Source organism: Chiloscyllium punctatum, chromosome 46, assembly GCF_047496795.1.
Source record: "Chiloscyllium punctatum isolate Juve2018m chromosome 46, sChiPun1.3, whole genome shotgun sequence".
Lineage (NCBI taxonomy): Eukaryota > Metazoa > Chordata > Chondrichthyes > Orectolobiformes > Hemiscylliidae > Chiloscyllium > Chiloscyllium punctatum.
The window spans coordinates 61,577,562-61,597,277 of NC_092784.1; the positions used below are offsets into that span (position 1 = coordinate 61,577,562).

The window sequence follows — 19,716 nt, forward strand, 5'->3', positions numbered from 1 at the left end:
GCACCCCCACACCAAAACCACATCACCACCTCTTCTTTCCCCCCCCCCCCCATCCTGAACCCTAGCAATGTGAACCTACTCCACACTCCTCCCAATATTCTTTACCCCCTTCCCCCTCCACCTCTCCATGTCTCCTCCCTCCCTCGACAGTACCATCTGTGTTTGATCTCTTGTGCAATCCCAGTTTGTAATCGCTCTCCCGTTGATGTCTGCTGTTTGCTGCTGGGGAATTAAACAGCAAACTTCCCTTCTTCCTTGAGGATGCTCCTTTGAACCTGCCTCTTTGCCCACGTGTGTGGTCAGCTGTCCCAGTAACTGTCCCCGGTCGAGAGTCTGTGGATTGCTGGAGGCAATATCTGACGATCCAAGTGCTGTGAGTCCGAGGTGTTGAGGGACTACCTGAATTTGGGAGAAAGTAGAGCTGACAGAAGCACAGCACAATGCAAACATGAAATACAGTAACTGAGAATCCAAGCATGATCTAAACCCTCTCTGTCCTGCTTCAGACTTACTGTTTGGCTGAGCGTTGAAAGTGAAATTTTGATTTGGGCAGTTTGCGGAAGCCCTGACTTGTGAAAATCGTTGTCCTCCCAGAACGTGTGGAGCGGATTCCCTGGATCGCTCCAGAGTGTGTCCAGAATGTGAACAAGTTAAGCCTGGGTGCTGACAAATGGAGCTTTGGGACAACTGTTCTGGAAATCTGCTGTCATGGAGAGGTCCCACTGAAGGAGCGAACACTGTCTGAGGTAACATCTAGTCTGAGCCATGCTAGGCTTCGCAATATGAACAAGAGGACCACAGTGCACTCCAGCTGATCGCAGGGCATAGTCATTGGGATGCAGGACAGTGGCAGACTGGGCCACAGGGATAGGAGGGCCCAGGGGTTACAGCTATGGTCTCTTCCCATACCTTGATCCACTGGTGACAGCTCAGTGATCTGAGCTGGGCAGCTATAAAGGAGAGTGAGCCTGAGGTTTACTTCCAGGACATCAGGTCAGTGTTTCCTGTCCTGTGGGACAGTCAGTGTCCTCCAGTTGCAGTTTGGGTGCAGCAGTTTCCCCACACAGCTGCTGCAGGGTGGCAGGGGGCCTGCGGGGGTACATGGTTTATGAAGAAAGCAGGATAGCTCAGGCCGAGAAACTGCTGAAGTGGCTCAAATGTCAGAAATACTAGTGGGAAACGTTTGGGTAAGGAAAGAAAGACAAGAGGAGCAAGAAGAAGCTGAGGAAGTGAGTTGACCAGGAAAGTTCTGGATCTTGAGAAAAGGCAGCTGCAAGACAAATCTGTGAATTTCAGTTGTGAAATATTCAGTTTGCCTGCCCCTGCACCCTGAGCAGCTTTTAGTGATGGCAGGAGTTCCAAACCCAAGTCCTTGGCCTCACGTTTGGGCGCGGCTGACTGTGGTTAGTGCAAACTGAGCTTGATGTGTTTGTGCATGAAAACCTTTGAGAAGCTGAGCAGCTGCCAGCTGCAAATTAAAGATCACCCAGCCTAATTCAAACACATTAGTGTCTTTGCACTCAAAACACATTTGCTTTTTTCTGCATTTCTGTGCACCCTCTCAGTCCCCCTCCTTTCCACGCACCAATGTCAATCTAGTTCTGGGGGCATTTGTTTGTACACCTCCCTCAGTGTGTCGCTGTCAACTTTCTGCTCAGCTCCGGGGAATGAGAGGGGGACAGGGAGGCTGTGTTGTTAGATATGGTAACTCCCATAGTGTTAGGTAAGGGGTAGATGTAGATGTAGATGTAGGGGTATGGGTGGGTTACGCTTCGGCGGGGCAGTGTGGACTTGTTGGGCCGAAGGGCCTGTTTCCACACTGTAAGTAATCTAATCTAATATACACATATACACGCACGCACATATGCACGCACATATGCGCGCACATATGCGCGCACGCACGCGCATACACACGTACACACACACGTACACACACACACGTACACACACACACGTACACACACACACGTACACACACACACGTACACACACACACGTACACACACACACGTACACACACACACGTACACACACACACGTACACACACACACGTACACACACACACGTACACACACACACGTACACACACACACGTACACACACACACGTACACACACACACGTACACACACACACGTACACACACACACGTACACACACACACGTACACACACACACGTACACACACACACGTACACACGTACACACGTACACACGTACACACGTACACACGTACACACGTACACACACACACGTACACACGTACACACGTACACACGTACACACGTACACACGTACACACATATATACACACACATACACACACACACACATACACACACATATATATACACACATACACACACACGCACATACACACACACGCACATACACACACACGCACATACACACACACGCACATACACACACACGCACATACACACACACGCACATACACGCACACGCACATACACGCACACACGCACATACACGCACACACGCACATATACGCACACACGCATACACGCACACATCTACATACACACATATACACGCACGCGCGCGCACATATACACGCACGCGCGCGCACATATACACGCACGCGCGCGCACAGTCCCTATCTTTGGAATGAGAGGGAGGGGGAGGGAGGCTGCTGTTAGATACCACACTTTTTCTCCCCCTCCCCCCCCAATATCCTGGGACTGGGGGAGGGCGGGTTCTCTCGTGCTCTCTCTCCATTTGAGCTTATTTACCTGGTCACTCTGCCATCATCCTGAGAGCTCAGTGTAACTTACTATTAGAATTCTAACCTGCAATGCTTTTTTCTGATTTTAATTTTAAACAGAAAGAGAGATTCTACGAGATGAAAGGGAAGCTTCCAGAACCATCCTGTAAAGAGCTTGCTGACCTGAATAGCCAATGTCACAGCTACGAGGCAAACCAACGGCCATCTTTCCGGACAATTCTGCGGGAACTCACAATGCTGCAACAGCAAAGTAAGGGGGGGGTGGGGTGGGGTGGGGTGGGGTGGGGGGGGGGGGGGTTCGGGGGGAGAGAAAGGGGGGGGGTTGCTCTCTCCTGGGTGCGTTGAAGATGTGTTTTAAAAGAAGAACACGAAGCATTAGGAATTAATTTTAATGTTACTGTGCTGTAAAGCAGCCTGTGCGGGGTTGTGACCTGTGACCGGCACTTGTTAATCTAAAACGGAGTCATCACAATGAGACTGAATTGAGAGAGGTTTGCCCAGAACGGGATAAGGTACTTGTGAATGCTGGTCAAACAATTGGCTTTGCCACTTCTGTTCATGACCTTTTGTTGCAGTGATTTTATTTTAAATGCACTGATTGTTCTGGTACATTTTATTTGTTGGTGTGTATTCAGCCGTGTTCCTTATCCAGTTTCTGAGCTCTAATGTTTGATGACCTGCTTCCTAGATCCGGACATTTCCTGTGAAAACTCAGTGCCGACTGTTTCTGACCCCACTGTCTTCCTGAAACGCTACCTGAAGAAGGTCCGCGATCTTGGAGAGGTGAGCTTTTTTGCACCTTGCACCCTCCTAGTTTTTGCTAAATGTCCTGCAAACAGCTGTGAGGGGATCCTAACTCTGGTGTTGTGATTCTTGCTGGAACTGACTGCAGATGTTTGCAGTTTGTTCTGACCAAATGGTGCCTATCTGAATGTTAAATTTATTCCCCACTGGGTCCACTAAAAGAGCAGAATGGGTCTGAAGACGGTTGCAACTCTGTTTAAATCAGAAACCAGCACTGAGTGAACTCTGGTGAGCTCATGCTTTCTGAAGTGCAGGTTGTTAATGAGGACAGTGGATGACTGTCCAGTTTGGCTTCGCAGTGTCACCTTGCAGCATTGAGTGGTTTCAGTCACTTTTTTTTCTCCCTTGTCTCTTTCCCTCTGTGCGCCCCAGCTTTAGCAGCATCAGCTGTTCTGTTTCTGACAGCGGCCACTCCGAGAGTTGTCTGCAGGACGTGACCACTCTTGCTGTGTTCAGCGATGTTGTTGTTTGGGGCCTGAGACTGCAGGGAGCTCCTGGCTACACAGGAACAGGTTTCAATTCCCTCTCACTCTCCCGTATCTTGTCTCTGTTGATTGTCGATAGGACACCCAGCCCAGGCCTTGCCTGACATCGCTCACCTGCCTTGGAGGCCCAGTTTGTGTCGTTTATTGGGACTGTATGGAATTAACAAATGTCTCGGGAGTAGGAGGGAAGTTGGGACTGTGGAAGCAATGTTTTAAACCTGGATAATTTGCTTTGCTGTAGGGTCATTTTGGTAAGGTGGGTCTGTACATTTATGACCCATTTAACGATGGCACGGGGGAAGTTGTGGCAGTGAAATCGCTGAAGTCAGAGTGTGGGGAGGAGTTGCACACGAGCTGGACACGGGAGATCGAGATTCTGAAAACATTGTACCACGACAACATCGTCAAATACAAAGGCAGCAGTAGTGAGCAAGGTAACTGTCGGAGGCGTTCCCACTGCAGATTAACCTCTATCCCATTGAGCCTTGCTCAGCAAGTCACCTCCCTGCTGTGAGAAACGAAGCTCACTCACTTCAATAATTTCAGTCCGAGACAAGATCTGAAGCAGTAGAATTTACTACGCTTTTGCAAGAGGGGTGTGGTGTCTATTGTTTACAAAGGCGCGCACTCGCACTCTCTCTCCCTCTCTCCCACTCTCCCACTCTCACGAGTAACAATATTTATCTAATTGGTTTCTCTTCCCTCCTCCCATTGCTCCTCCCCTGTTTACATTTCCCACTACTCTAAGCCTGACGCCCACGACTGTTTATCTCTGAACTCATCTGGCCTTGTCCTCACAAGGCCGTTTGGCCACATTCCTCTGTGGTCTTATTGTTATATGTCCTTCTTCACTGCCATCTGTTTCCGTGCTTGCCAAAGCAATGTTTCCTTTTATTCTTTATTTGCACAGTGCCTCATGACCTTTTAATGGTGGTCTTCTTTTGTTTTTGCTGAAGTGGGAAACATATGCTTGTAACTGTTTGTACAGGCATATTTAGCTTAACCTACACCCCCTCCCCTCTCAGCACCTTATCTATTTGTCTGTAACACTACCATTGTTAGCAGGCACATTTCATTCTTGTATGCACATTTTAGCTAATACAAAAGCAATTATATATTTCCTTCACATAGTTTTCATTCTTGTTAACTCAGCTCTTGGTTGAAACAATTATACACTGGTGTGAGTTCAATTACCTTGCATAAGTAATTATGATTGCAGAAGTAACACTGCTTTACCTCTATCCCACACTGCCCATTGAACCGGGAAAAGCCGCCAGTTTAGAAAAGGGCTGGAGTTGCCAGTGCCGGCTTCTGGCTGTACCATCTCAACTCCTTCAAATAACCAAACTTGCTCTCATAGAGTATTACTCAAAACACGCCAAGGTGCTTCACTGACGTTTAAATTCAACTTACTTCAGTCAGGAAAGTCAGCTGGTTTCCACCCAGCAAGCTCCCAGATACAGTGGGTGGAATAAAGAGTTAGTTTTTGTTTTGGCGATGTGAGAAAAGAATGCCATCCAGATCCTGGGAGAGAGAGCAGGTGGAGGGGAGAGATGGGATAGACCATAAGACATAGGAGTGGAAGTAAGGCCATTCGGCCCATCGAGTCCACTCCACCATTCAATCATGGCTGGACATTTCAACTCCACTTACCCGCATTCTCCCCGTAGCCCTTAATTCCTTGAGAGCAAGAATTTATCAATCCCTGCCTTGAAGACATTTAGTGTCCCAGCCTCCATTGCACTCTGTGGCAATGAATTCCACAGGCCCACCACTCTCTGGCTGAAGAAATGTTTCCGCATTTCTGTTCAGAATTTACCCCCTCTAATTCTAAGGCTGTGCCCACGGGTCCTTGCCTAACGGAAACAATTTCCTAGTGTTCACCCTTTCCAAGCCATGTATTATCTTCTAAGCTTCTATTAGATCTCCCCTTAATCTTCTAAACTCCAATGAATACAATCCCAGGATCCTCAGCCGTTCCTTGAATGTTAGACCTACCATTCCAGGGATCATCCATGTGAATCACCACTGGACACGCTCCAGTGCCAGTATGTCCTTCCCGAGGTGTGGGGACCAAAACTGGACACAGTACTCCAAATGGGGCCTAACCAGAGCTTTATAAAGTCTCGGTAGCACAATGGTGCTTTTATATTCCAACCCTCTTGAGATAAATGACAACATTGCATTCGCTTTCTTAATCACGGATTCAACCTGCATGTTTACCTTTAGAGAATCCTCGACTAGCACTCCCAGATCCCTTTGTACTTTGGCTTTATGAATTTTCTCACTGTTTAGAAAGTAGTCCATGCTTGACAGGACAAAGATGAATCAATATCTAAGAGTGACAGGTTAAACAGCAGCTAAAACAAAGTGAGGGGAAGGCTATTAAAAGCACTGAAGGTAAATCAGTCTCGTAGGGAGGGCCAGTGACTGACAGCACTGTCACCAACTGTGTGTGTGTGTGTGTGTGTGTGTGTGTGTGTGTGTGTAAGATTTGCAACCGAACTGAGGAGTGAAGAGCCCCAGCAACTCTGGCCAAAGATCAGAAGGAAAGAGTTGTGACTTTAGATTGAACAGAGAGCGTGAGAGTGAGTGTGTGTATATGTGTGTGTGTGTGTGTGTGTGCGCGTCAGAGTGAGAGTGGGTGTGTCTGCATCTCGTGGATTCCCTGGTGCACAGGCTCTAGTGAGCCTTGGACCCACCGTTTGCTGAAAGTTTGAAAAAGCTGTTAATGGATCCCGGGAGACAAGTATCTGAAAAATAGCTGACATGGTGGAGCTGGCCAGAAAGTGGTCGGACCAAGAGATGGTTAGAGGAGTTACCTGAAACAGGATGATGCACAATAGTCAGTCATCACAAGATGAGAAACTGTTTGTGATTTTCCTGAGCACTGTCTGTTCCATTCGCTGAACTATTTGTGAAAGACCTTGCATACTTTGCTCCATAAACTTCTCTGTCTAGATGGAATCTATTGTTCACTGACCATGCATTAATTCAGACAAGTGCTATCTTTAAACTCATTGTCTCCCTTCACTTTAGGAGGTCAGATTGTCCAACTGATCATGGAGTATCTGCCTCTTGGCAGTCTGCGAGATTACCTTCCAAAACACGCTGTCGGACTTGGACAGCTTCTCTTATTCGCAAAACAGATTTGTCAGGTAAAAACACACCAAGCTTTGTTTTCCTCCTTCAGGCAAGTAATTAAATCTTCTCTTAACTTGTGCTGTCGCAGTGCTCGTGTGCCTTACTGTGTATTTCCCTGTCAACCAGTTGAACCTGCTCCTCCATTGATCCAGGCACCTGGAGACCATATGAGGGCATTTCCTGCCATAGATGACTCAGTATAAATGCCATTATAGATAATTAAAACCTGCATTACAAACATTCAGTCTTGGCTGTCAACCTTCACAGGTAACATTGCTAGTATAGCAGCAGCAGGAACTGTGAAGAGCTCTCACAACAGATAGGTGTGAGGGAGTGGAGTCCCCTCCCTTAGGCCTCCCCTTCTGATGTGAAGTGCTCAGGGCACTGACTCTTGGTCTTTGTGTCTTCGATTCAGGGCATGTCCTATCTCCAGTCGCAGCGGTATGTGCACCGTGATCTGGCTGCCAGGAATGTCCTGGTGGAAAATGAGAATGTTGTGAAGATCGGGGACTTTGGGTTGGCCAAAGCAATCCCTGAACACCAGGACTATTACCGAGTGAAGGACGATGGAGACAGCCCTGTGTTCTGGTGAGTTCCTACTTTGGTTCGGTATCACTGTCTGTTGGCCGGATACCCAGGTTCCTCATTCTCCACAGCCAGCAGCTGGAGGGCAGTTCACCTCAGTGATTGCAGCTTTGTGCATGTGTGCAAATCCTGAATTCAGGACCAGAAATACAAGATTGATCTAGAAAAATCCGCAAAATCCTTTCCTCAGTGAGTGGTGAGAATGTGGAACTGGTTACGACTGGGAATAGATGGGGTTGAATAACTAATTGTTAAGGGGAAGGTCAGTAAACATGAGGGTCAAGTTTAAAACCTATTAGATCACCAACTTCCCTCCAGTTTTGATGAAATGTTCATTCTGGTTATAGAGTCACAGATGAACAGGACGGAAACAGACTCTTCGGTCCACTTGTCTGTGCCGACCAGATATCCTACATTAATCTAGCCCCATTTGCTAGCAGTTGGTCCATATTCTTCTGAACCCTTCATGTTTGTATATCCCTCCAAATGCCTTTTAAATATTGTAATTGTACCAGCCTCACCATTTCCTCTGGCAGCTCATTCCATACATGCTTTATATCTTTCCCCTCTCACCCTAAACCTCTGGTGTTCTCTCTTGTTTGTTCATCCAGGGGATGCACGTGTCACAGACTGGGCTGATGTTACTTGCCTATCCCCTGATGCCACTGAGGTGCTAGTGGGCAGCCAGATGGATGCTGTTGATGTGCTGAGTGTTTCTCGCATCACCTCCTTTTAATGGCAGGTTCCAGTGTCTGCAGCCTTTTGCTTTGGTTGTGATGTCAAAGCAAGGGTGACTGAGTGTGATGGGCATTGAAGCCAGTGATATTTATCCTGTCTGTCCCACTGGGGGACGTTCAGTCTATTCAGCTGTTTCTGATGCGAGACCAGGAGCAGCCTCACAGAGAAAGACAAATGTCAGCATACTGTGAAACTCCATTGCAAACCTTGCCCTCATGATCCTTTCCTCAGCTTCTCACTGCTTTGACTGCTGTCAGTCCTATGGGGTGGGGCTGCTGCTGAGTATCAGTGAGAGGGACAGTTTATTTAATGACAGGAGGTTTTCCTCATTGCTGTTCCGGGAGACACTGAGACTGGTCAGCAGGACCTGTCACCATGTTGGCTAAGAGTACTTCTGCAACCTTGGTCCTTGCCGGTGTTTAAGCCAATGTGAGGGAATGAAATATGGCCTGTGTACAGCAGTTATTCAGATGTATGTTTTGCTCTTGTGTCTTATTCCAGGTATGCTGTTGATTGTCTGAAGGAAGGAAAATTCAACTTTGCTTCTGACGTTTGGTCGTTTGGAGTCACATTATATGAACTTCTTACGTACTGTGAAACCCGCCAGAGCCCACCAGCAGTAAGTATTTCCCTGCCAGATGTGGTCAGGTCCCATTTGTGCTGTGTAATTGGATTGAGCCCAGTCTGAACCCAATTCACTGACCATTCCTGTGCCCGGGAAAGCTCTGAAAGATGATGGAAAAGCCTTCTCCCTCCTCAGAGCTGTCATTGATCCTCATTATACTTTTCCCACATTAACCACGGCACAACACAGACTCCACCTCCCATGGAGGATGGTATCTCTACTCTCTGTCACACTATTCCACTGTCACCTTCACTGAGATTCTTTACTGTTCAAAATTCCTTCAAAAGGGCTTGTTTAATTTTGAGTGTGTAAGAGGTAATGTCAGTCACTCACTTTCAAACCTTGTTCCTAGAAATTCATCGAGATGATTGGAGTGACACATGGACAGATGACAGTGGTCCGACTGATTGAACTGCTGGAGAGGGGGCAGCGTTTGCCTTGTCCAAAGTCTTGTCCCTTGGAGGTAAGAACAGAAAATGGGGCAAGTGACTAGTTTTAACAATATCTTTGGTATTGGCAAGAGGTGGCTGTTCCCACTGAGCCGACTCAGTGTCTGAACTGTCAATGACCAGAGCCTTTCAGCTTCCCAGTTCGAGTCATTGATGTGCTGCAAATACTCAGGAGGCTCAGCAGCATCTGTGGAGAAAGTGACAGAATTGATCTTTTGAGTCCACAGACCGTTCTGTGGAACTGATAGCTGCTTTTGTTGGTTGCAGGCAGGTGGAGAAGGTTTGTGTTGTGACAGGACTGGAACCTGTTTTCTGACTATCACAACCAGTTCAATGGCTTGTGTAAATATTGTCCAGCCTGTCAGTCCTTCCTGAGGTGTGCAACTGGACCTAATGTTTCAGCAAGTTCCAGGTGTTGGTTTATCATTGCTAACTGGCTCAGAATGTACCCAGATGTCTGTCTGAAGGAAGCTTTGTTTTCTCAAACACAGGTCCTGCTGTTTGTGTTTTCTTTAAATAGTTCAGACAATTCACTGCGTGAGGAACCCATCTCCCCCAACCCAGGGTTCTGTTAACTGCAGTGTGTCTGTGCAGCAGGTAGCTGCTGTACATGTGGGAGAGTTCAGAGCAAGGTGGCTCGAATGTTTCACATGGCAATTCCTTTGCTCCATGTCAGTGGGTAATAACTAGTGCTAAACTGCAGGTCCCATGAATGGGTGACCCTCAGTTCCTCAGCCAGCTGTGATGTCATTGTAGTTAGGTTCATATTGGAGGGTTCTCTGTGCCATAAAGTGACTGAGGTCAGGGATGGATCAGGATGGTTTCTTGAAGCCAGCTTGTACTGAGAAATGCCATCATGATAATGGATTATAACAAATCTCATGGGAGGAATGAGGAGAGATGGGAACAGGCGGTAAAGTGGGCTGCATTTGGCCTTATCCAAACCATAAACTTGTCTTCCGAGAGGATGCTCCTCATCAGACCAGAGTTGTTTCGCACTGAGTAAAATTCACACCTTTTTTTGTCCCCCCTCTTCCCTCCCCCAGGTTTACCAGCTGATGAACAAGTGTTGGGAATCTGATCCAGTTCGACGTCCCCCATTTCAGGAGCTGATTCCAGTCTTTCAGAAATTGTATGAAAGATACAAAAGGATTGAAACTTCAAACATTCTCCAGAAGTTATAAACAGCAACTGTCCTGATCAACCTCTTTCTATCCTATTCCTTGTCTGACTTTGTAGAATTAATTGGCAGCAGCTGATACCTGAATATTTAATTTGAACCCCTCTCCGTCTTTGTGCTGTCCTCCCTCCTTTGCTGACCACCCTTTGTGTTAGTGTCCCTCTGTTGGCGTGCTGTCCTCTCTCACAATGCTGCTGTTCTCCCCCCCCCACTATGTCTCTGTGCTGTGTTCTCTCTGTCTCCCTGTGCTGCTCCCCTCGTGTCTCTGTACTGTTCTCTCTCCCTTTGCTGTCTTCACCCTCACTCAGTCTCTGTGCTGTCCTCTCTCTGTGCTCTCCACACTCTCTTTCTCACTGACCATTCCCCCCAACTTCTCTGTTTCTGTACTGTCTTCACCTCTTGCTGTACTCCTGTCTCGTCCCAACCCCTCCCCCCTCCATCTCTTTCCTGAACCTATGAATGTGTTGAAGAGCTTCACAGTGAATTGGCGGTTTGTGAAGAGATGTCGCTGTTTGGATTCGTACACAGCAAGCTGTCTCAAATCCAAGAGAACCATTTAGATTATTGGGCTTGCAGAACTTTACAGCCTAAATGATCAATGTGACTTTGATTTTAATGTCAGCTGAAAGCTTTGGTCTCTCGTCGGCATTGTTAATGTGCTGTCAGGAGTTGGAGTGGAAGAAGCTGAAGGATCCAACTGTGAAAAGGATTGTTGGTGAAGGTTCATGTTTTTAATCCCTTCCCCCTCCTCAGAACCTCTCCAGTTTGAATTAGATCTGAGATGGAAATTAAGAGATATAGATATCTGCATTCATCCAACGCTTTGCTTTTCATATCTACCGTAATGTAGTTACACAGAATGGCAGCAGCTGTTAAAGCCACTGAATGGAAATATATTTCAACTCTTCCCTGTAATGGCTGCCTCAGTACTGATGAGATTCTGACTTCTTGTTGAAACTCAGATGTTTTACACTGTTGAAATGTAGTTTGGTACAATGATGGCTCAAGTTACAATCACATTATCTTCAGAATAATATAGAAAGTTACAGCACAGTACAGGCCCTTCAGCCCTTGATGTTGCGCTGACCCGTGGAACCAATCTGAAGCCCATCTAACCTACACAATTCCATTCTCATCCATATGCCTATCCAATAACCATTGAAAAGTGAAGACAAGAAATGAGGGCTCGTCCGGGATCACGGAGAATCCAGCGAGAATCCTATCCAGTAATGCTAGGCTGGCTTGCTGTTGAATTATTTTTGCTTTGCAGCATTTTGGGTCGTGTTACTAAGTGCCAGTAGACCTATACATTTTGCATGTTTCTGATTTATTGATTTTCATTCAGTGTGCTTTACTGCCAAGTCAGTTTTTGTCCCGCTTTAACTTAAATGAGAGCAACTCAGCCATTAGCTCAGCAACCTTGGTCCTTGATAGGACGTTTGGAGTTGGATTGCTGACTGAAGCCAGGGAGATGGACTAATACATTCTCCCTGAACTGGTACCACACAGGAGGCATCTTGTTATCTTATCAAACCATAGCTGCCAGTATTATCAAGAGCACAGGACCAATTGTATGTGAGCTTCCATATCTCTAAAGTGGCTGAGTTGAGGGGAGAAGTTCTTGAGTCTGATTTCACCAGGCAGTGATACATCAGCCCTCGTTTCCTAAATTTCACGGTAATTTGTACTATTTACAGATGTGGTCATGTATATACTGACCCACAGCATCTTTTTCTGTTGGTATTCAGACTTTTTATGCCATGTGACAATGAAAATGGTGGTAACAGTCAGACATGTCAAATTGTGGAATTAGCATGATGTAACACTTTTTAACACTCCAAGACCAACTCACCAGGAAAACTGCTCACAAGGTGGAACTAAGCTCAGAAATATTATGGAAATACAATTGAAATAATCTTGAGATGGAATGGGTGGTGCGTGCCAAGTACTTCTGCTCACCATTACAATGGCTATCAGACTCGCTGACCCTTGACCTGACAGTTTTCCCATTGGATGGTTCAGTTGTTTAGTAAGTGGCCCCTGCTGATGGAGGGGTGCAGGTCCCAATCGTATCGCTCTGATTTTGGGTGTGTTGCTAGGTTTTTCATACAATTTGAATGAACACTGACTCTGCCAGCCTCAGGTAAGTATATCACTTTCCAGCACAGCACACTCTAGGAGTGATATGTTCCTGCTTCCCCGGACACTCAGTCTCTCGTTTGATTCAGTGTTCATTCTAAAGACCAATGGGAAGAGGGTGTAATTAACGGACTGGAGTATGATCCTCATAGCTCATTATTTTACAATATTAACTGACATAAGAAGGCATCTCTAAACAATTGATTCAACTGCTTATATTATCAACTGCTTATAATACCTGTATTATCCAAACTGTGTTTTCTGCTTTGAGATACTAAGAAGCAAATGCTATGTGACTGCTCTTTGGAGTTGAGTTAGTCGAGCAGACAGTACGTTGATAACTTTCCACCCTCAAGGAGCAAAGTGTGGGCGAGGTCCCTGAAGGACTCCCTCATTCATCATCATGATGAGTTTGCTGAGTTGAGGAGGAGTGAATAACTGTGACTTATCTCTTCAGAAGACGCTGTTCAGATGGAGAGAGTTTTAGGTCTCCGGAAAATTCTTTGCATTACTATGTTGGTGAACAGGTCAATTCAGGCACAGCGGCCTGAATTAAAAAGGATGGCAATGTATATAAGTAGTTAGAACTGGACTCAAGATGTATATTAAACACCAAAACAAATTACCACAAATCACTTATGGGACTTTTTAAAATTACTTTTCATTTACCTGCCCTGATTGTGAATGGTGGACATCATGTATCCCATATTACATTATTTGCACTTAAATACACAGCCAATTTGTTGTTGAAACAGTGTCATTCTTCTGTTCAGTGATGGACGGAGATTACTTTGGAATACTCATGTATGTCTGTCTGTCTCTCTCTTTAGATTTTCTCAAATATACTTGCACTTTTTACGAAAGATCAGGCAAGATTGCCAGGGTCTTACCTTTCTCTCTTGAAAGCATTCATCTTAAAGTATCGATGACCATTTGTTCTCCCAGGAATGTGATTGAAAATGTTATGTGATTATTCCAGTTCGCATGTTTTGCTGGTGTCCAGAGTCCTCTATTAACCTCATTCTTTCTGTTTTACACAAGTTTTAGCTCTTTTCCTGGACCATTTATTTATTATAACTGAATTACATTGAACTTCATTTAACAATGGATTACATTAAAGTAGCACCATTTTTGCTTTTGTATCAGAATATTCATATCTTAATGCAGCTGAAAGTGTAATTGTAAACTCTCTTCCCATGGTGTTACATCGACTGGATCAGCACCTTTGGCCATGTTGGGACAAACCTAGTTCAACTTTAGAAACCTTATGTCCTTCTGTTGGAATGTCTGTTCATGAGCATTACTCTTGTCAGCTTCATATCTACATTATGATGTCAGGTCAGAACACGATAGAAAAGCTTTTTAGTAATGAATGTGTTTCTATCCATCCTCAAATTAGCATGTTGCTATTCTCCTCTTCCCCCCCCCCCATCTCCCCAAGCACATGGGTGAGCTTGACTTTATACTTCTGAAGAACAAATGAATTTTATTAATTACTTTAACCTTTGTTCTCATCATTTGGGATTGAGTGCTGAAGTAGAAGTAAATGGTTTTCAGTTTTAGTTCTGCATCAGGGATTTTTTTATATAAAAGGGAAAAAGTAATTTTTGAGCACAGATTTCAAAACAGTCTTTTCAAGAAAGCAAGCTACCAGAGAAGTTCACTGAAGCAATGTTCACAACGTTGAATATTTTGTGAACAGCAAAACACCTGGCCGCGAGCCACACCTGGGTTTCATTGAGAAGATTGTCACGCGAGAAGGCCATAGGAGCCTTTGGCCGGCTCCCTTCTGTTGGAGCTGGAAGGCAGTCTCAAACTGTTCGAAACATTCAAATAGACAGGACTTTTCTTCAGCTTCAGCTTGGGAAGTCTATAGGAATAGATGATGTCTGTGAATGTTGAGGAGAAACTGTAATGGAGAAAATTCCCTGTAGCAGGAGGGACAGAAGTGAACTTATCAATATACTTCAATGAGTTCAACTCCATCAGTTGTGTTTGAAGTTACAAGACTTCAGCTGAGTGATACTTCACTTGGGTTGAATGTCTGGAAAGGATATTAAGGGAAAAAGAAGGAAATTTTTGACTTAAGATCTTTCCAATTGGAATTCTATTGTGTATATATAAACTTTTTTGTTTGATGTAATAAATTTATCTTCTTTTGTTAAAAAGTACATTGACAGCCTCATGAATATGTTCAGTGACTGACCAGCACAGGAACCAAGCTGCAAAAATAAAACTTAGTCTATCAAGCCAGGTGTCTCTAGAATCTGACTTAGTCATAGAGCATGGAAACAGATCCTTCAGTCCATCCAATCTATGCTGAATATAATTCTAAATCAAACTCATTCCCCCTGTCTGTGCTTGGCCCATTTCTCTCCAAATATGTCTTGGTCATGTGCTTATCTACATGTCTTTTAAACACTGTAACTGTACCTACATCCAACACTTCCTCATTCTACACACGAACCACTGTGTATAAAAAAAACTGCTCCTCATATCGTCTTTAAATCTTTCTCCTCTCCCCTTCCAACCTATGCCCCCTTGCCTTGAAATCCCCCCACCCAAGGGAAAAGACACCTGCCATTCACCTTATCCGCACCCCGCATTATTTTATAATTCTCCATAAGGTCACCCTTTAACCTCCTATGCTCCAGTGAACGAAGTCCCAGCCCCTCATATAATACTAATACTGCATTCCTGGCAATATCCTGCTAAAGCTGTTCTGAACCGTCTCCAGTTTAATAATACCCTTCCCATAACAGGGTGACCAGGAATGGACATAGCCCTCCAAAATAGGCCTCATCAATATCTGTACAACCTCAACATAACATCCCAAATCCTATATGCAGAAGATTGAGCAATAAAGGCCACCGGGTGAATGCCTTGTCTAGTATTACCTTCAACTGGAACCAAAACCAAGTGGGAGCTCTTTGGGTGATAGAAATCTGTTAATTTAAGAGCAGTCTGTGACATTGAATAAAATGAGTTACATGGAGGCACTGGACATAAAGAAACAGAAGAAGATATGAAGTATATGGGTTGGAATTATGAAATGACTTGAACTGTTGCTCAGGCTTTTCTGGGTGGTTAAGGTGTAACAGTGGATTATTATAAATTTTTATCTAAGGCTACAGTAAGTTAGACTAGTTGGGAAAAGAAAAGCAACATCTTCCAAGGTTTAGATTAGACTCGAAAGGAGAGAAAACTGAAACTGATGTGTCATTGCTTGAATGTGCTAAAATTCAATTAGAACTGGGGAAAAAAAAACTTAGGAAATGAAAGCACCTGACTCGGAAGCTAGAGAAATGAAAGTGAAAACGAGAGCAGTAGGAGGGATTTAAAAAGTTTGAACTGCAACAAGATGGGGATTTTGATCAACATGACCATGGATAAAGGAAGAAGGAATGGGTAGGGGCTCAGGATGATTCTGATCCCAATGAGGGATCAGATTCAATAAGACATTTGTTTAGTATTGAAATTTATAGGATGGGGTTGAAAGGTATTGCAAGGTAAAAACAATGACTGCAGATGCTGAAAACCAAATACTGGATTAGTGGTGCTGGAAGAGCACAGCAGTTCAGGCAGCATCCAACAAGCAGCGAAATCGACGTTTCGGGCAAAAGCCCTTCATCAGGAATAAAGGGTTGAAGGGCTTTTGCCCAAAACGTCGATTTCGCTGCTCGTTGGATGCTGCCTGAACTGCTGTGCTCTTCCAGCACCACTAATCCAGTAGTTGAAAGGTATTGCATCCCATTTGAAAAGGTAGCTGGAAAGATGCTGAACATATTTGCATCTTCATGTTTTGATATACAGATTTATTGTTGTACCTATCAGTTTTTAGAGTTTCATTCTCAAGATAGCTTTTAACAATAGGTGTCAGCTCAGATAATGTATTGAAGGTGTAATGTATTTCACATGTAATTTTGTAAGTACAAATTCACCCCACAAACTTGAGTGGTTGCAGGGGAGGTAGAGTGTGTGTGGGGGTGGAAAGTGTGTATGAGAGAGCATGTAATGGGGTGTAAGTCTTGAGAGAGAGTTTGTGTATGAGAGAGATGTGTGCGTGAGGCACGTGTTTATATCAGAGAGAATGAGTGTGTGTGTAGTGCAGTGGGGTCACCTGTAGTACGAAATGAACCCAAGGTCCACGGTGAGGCCATCCCTATGGGTACCTGGTGTGTGCACACAAGTTTGTGGGGTGAATTTGTACTTGCAGAATTACATTTTATTTTACTTAAATCCATCTAAGATTCTGTAAATCCCACTTTAGAAACAGAATCAGTCTTGACCTAACATTGGGAAACAAACAGACTTTAACCTCACACCTTCATTTCATCTGCTCTGAGATTACATCTATTGATTAGATTAGGTTTCCCATAATGTGGAAAGTCCACACCGACCCTCAGAAGAGTAACCCTCCCGATCCATTTCCCTCTGATTAATGCACCTAACATTATGGGCAATTTAGCATGGCCAACTCAGCTGACCTGCACATCTTTGGACTGGGAGGAAACCCACACAGACGTGGGGAGAACATGCAAACTCCACACAGTCAGTCACCCAAGGCCAGAATTGAACCTGGGAGCCTGGTGCTGTGAGGCAGCAGTGCTAGCCATTGAACCACCGTACCACCCGGTATTGTTGAAAGCTATCTTGAGAATGTAACTTTTTTAAAAAGTTCTGGGATTTACATATGAAGGAACCAAAACTAACACAATTATTCTAAAAGATGAAAGACTTGAGCTAAATCTGTTTAATGATACATTCCATGATAATGATTCCTTGCAATCCTGTTGCTTATAAATTCTATGTTTTATGATTCCGCTCAACAATTACCTGATTAAGCAGCACTTCTAAAGCTAGTGCTTCCAAATAAAACCAGTTGGACTATAACCTGGTGTTGTGACTTTAGACTTTATCTACCCTAGTCCAATACTGCCACCTCCACATCCTGGAAAGCAATAAGAAGAAAGGCTAGAACCTGAAAGTGGTGTACACAAAATAGCATGCTTCCATTTTAATAAGACTAGACATACTAAAAGCTAATTGCTGGAAGTTAAACAGCCCAATTTCAGGAAGAGGAGTGTCTTTAAAATTCTAATGAAAGGGTGCATCAGATCAGGAAATAGATATTCAAACAGGAGTTATGTATGTTTGTGATTGTTCAACTTTCTGAAAGGAGAGATGGCTCAAGACTGTCAACAGCTCTTCCTTAAATACTGATAAATTACTAGATAGTCTGAACATTTTATTTCGAAGGGACTGGTATTTCCTTATTATCCATGTTTGGGACTGGAAGATGTCAGTAGTTTTTTTTTCCTCATTTGAGAGCATTAGGGTGTTACTGAGCAGGCCAGCATTTATTACCCATCCCTAAATGCCTAGAAAAGCAGTGACAGTTACCTCAATCGTGAGATACGAAGGGCCATCAGCAGTAGCAGAATTGTTCTCCAATTAGTGGGCGGCACGGTGGCACAGTGGTTAGCACTGCTGCCTCACAGCGCCGGAGACCCGGGTTCAATTCCCGCCTGAGGCGACTGACTGTGTGGAGTTTGCACATTCTCCCCGTGTCTGCGTGGGTTTCCTCCGGGTGCTCCGGTTTCCTCCCACAGTCCAAAGATGTGCAGGTCAGGTGAATTGGCCATGCTAAATTGCCCGTAGTGTTAGGTAAGGGGTAGATGTAGGGGTATGGGTGGGTTGCGCTTCGGCGGGGCAGTGTGGACTTGTTGGGCCGAAGGGCCTGTTTCCACACTGTAAGTAATCTAATTTAATCTAATCAATGTATAAAACAATCTGCAATGCTAGCATATCCCTCAGTCTCCTATTACTAAGTAGTCAGAGCATCAAACCTGGTTCAATGAAGAATGCAGCAAGTTTGCCAGGGCAACACCATGCTTATGGGAACACTGCTCTCTCCATGAAGGTCAGTGTGTCTGAGATACTCTAGGTGTTGCTGCGTGTGGTGCAAAACTGACCATTCCCCAAGCCTGCAATCACCTCGAGGTCTGAGATGGACTATGCTTGCAGGATCTCAGTGTACAAAACTCTGGATAAGGGATAGAAGAATGTACCAAGTCTGCTCGCATCCTCAAAACACTGAGGGGAAAAAGAGAGAGTGGATCCTGTCACGTTGTTTGCTGAGCAGACTGTCATATGGCAGAATTTCTCCTCACCCGGACTTTCCCAGTAAGACATCTCTTGGCCATTAGTGAGAAATGCATGATGCTTCATGTATCCCCAGATGCTCTACACCACCACATGCTGTGTTCGAAGCAGTTGGTGGGAGGGCGGGGTGAAATTGGTTGCAGAAAGGAAGTCTGGAGAGAGATGCAGTGTCTTTTGTTGAGATTTGTCCCGAGCAGGTCTGCAACGTGGGTCTCTGTGCTTTATGGTCTGTTCTCTGAGATGCACACAGAGATAAACATCGACTGTGCTTGGAGGACCATCAGCTCTGTAAAAGACACTCTTTGATCTGCCCTAAAATTACTGCCTTCCAGAACAAGGAGTTGACCCCAACAGGAGTGTTGTAGACTGGTACAGTTCAAGGTTGTAGGACTACGTGGTGAGGGATGTACCAAAGCTTGGGGTAGCTGCTGACCAGGCACGATGGGAAAAATAACAAGGTTCTATTCAGTTGTTATATGCTCCTATTGCCTCAAAATGAATGTAACTAATATCCTCCATGACTCGTGTTTGCAACTGCAGGGAAGCTGAGGAATGCCACATTCCAATGTGGTTGTACGTTTTCCTCTTCAAAGACTGTCCAGAATACTTTTAGTACCTTTTGCACATACATCAAATGTTTTTACAGAAAGTTTACT

General features: G+C 44.8%; 1 protein-coding gene across 2 annotated transcripts in view; it reads left to right on the forward strand.

Annotated features, from left to right (window-relative positions):
* tyk2 (tyrosine kinase 2) overlaps window positions 1–15,144 on the forward strand; it is a 99,402-nt gene extending 84,258 nt beyond the window's left edge. For both annotated transcript variants that reach the window (XM_072564427.1, XM_072564428.1), the window contains exons 16-24: window positions 595–746; window positions 2,846–2,996; window positions 3,435–3,529; window positions 4,277–4,469; window positions 7,075–7,193; window positions 7,595–7,767; window positions 9,004–9,121; window positions 9,480–9,590; window positions 10,623–15,144. In XM_072564427.1, the coding sequence (XP_072420528.1) occupies window positions 595–746; window positions 2,846–2,996; window positions 3,435–3,529; window positions 4,277–4,469; window positions 7,075–7,193; window positions 7,595–7,767; window positions 9,004–9,121; window positions 9,480–9,590; window positions 10,623–10,760 (1,250 nt within the window). In that variant the 3' untranslated portion in view covers window positions 10,761–15,144. The remainder of the gene's footprint in view (window positions 1–594; window positions 747–2,845; window positions 2,997–3,434; window positions 3,530–4,276; window positions 4,470–7,074; window positions 7,194–7,594; window positions 7,768–9,003; window positions 9,122–9,479; window positions 9,591–10,622) is intronic.
* Window positions 15,145–19,716: the final 4,572 nt, after the last annotated feature.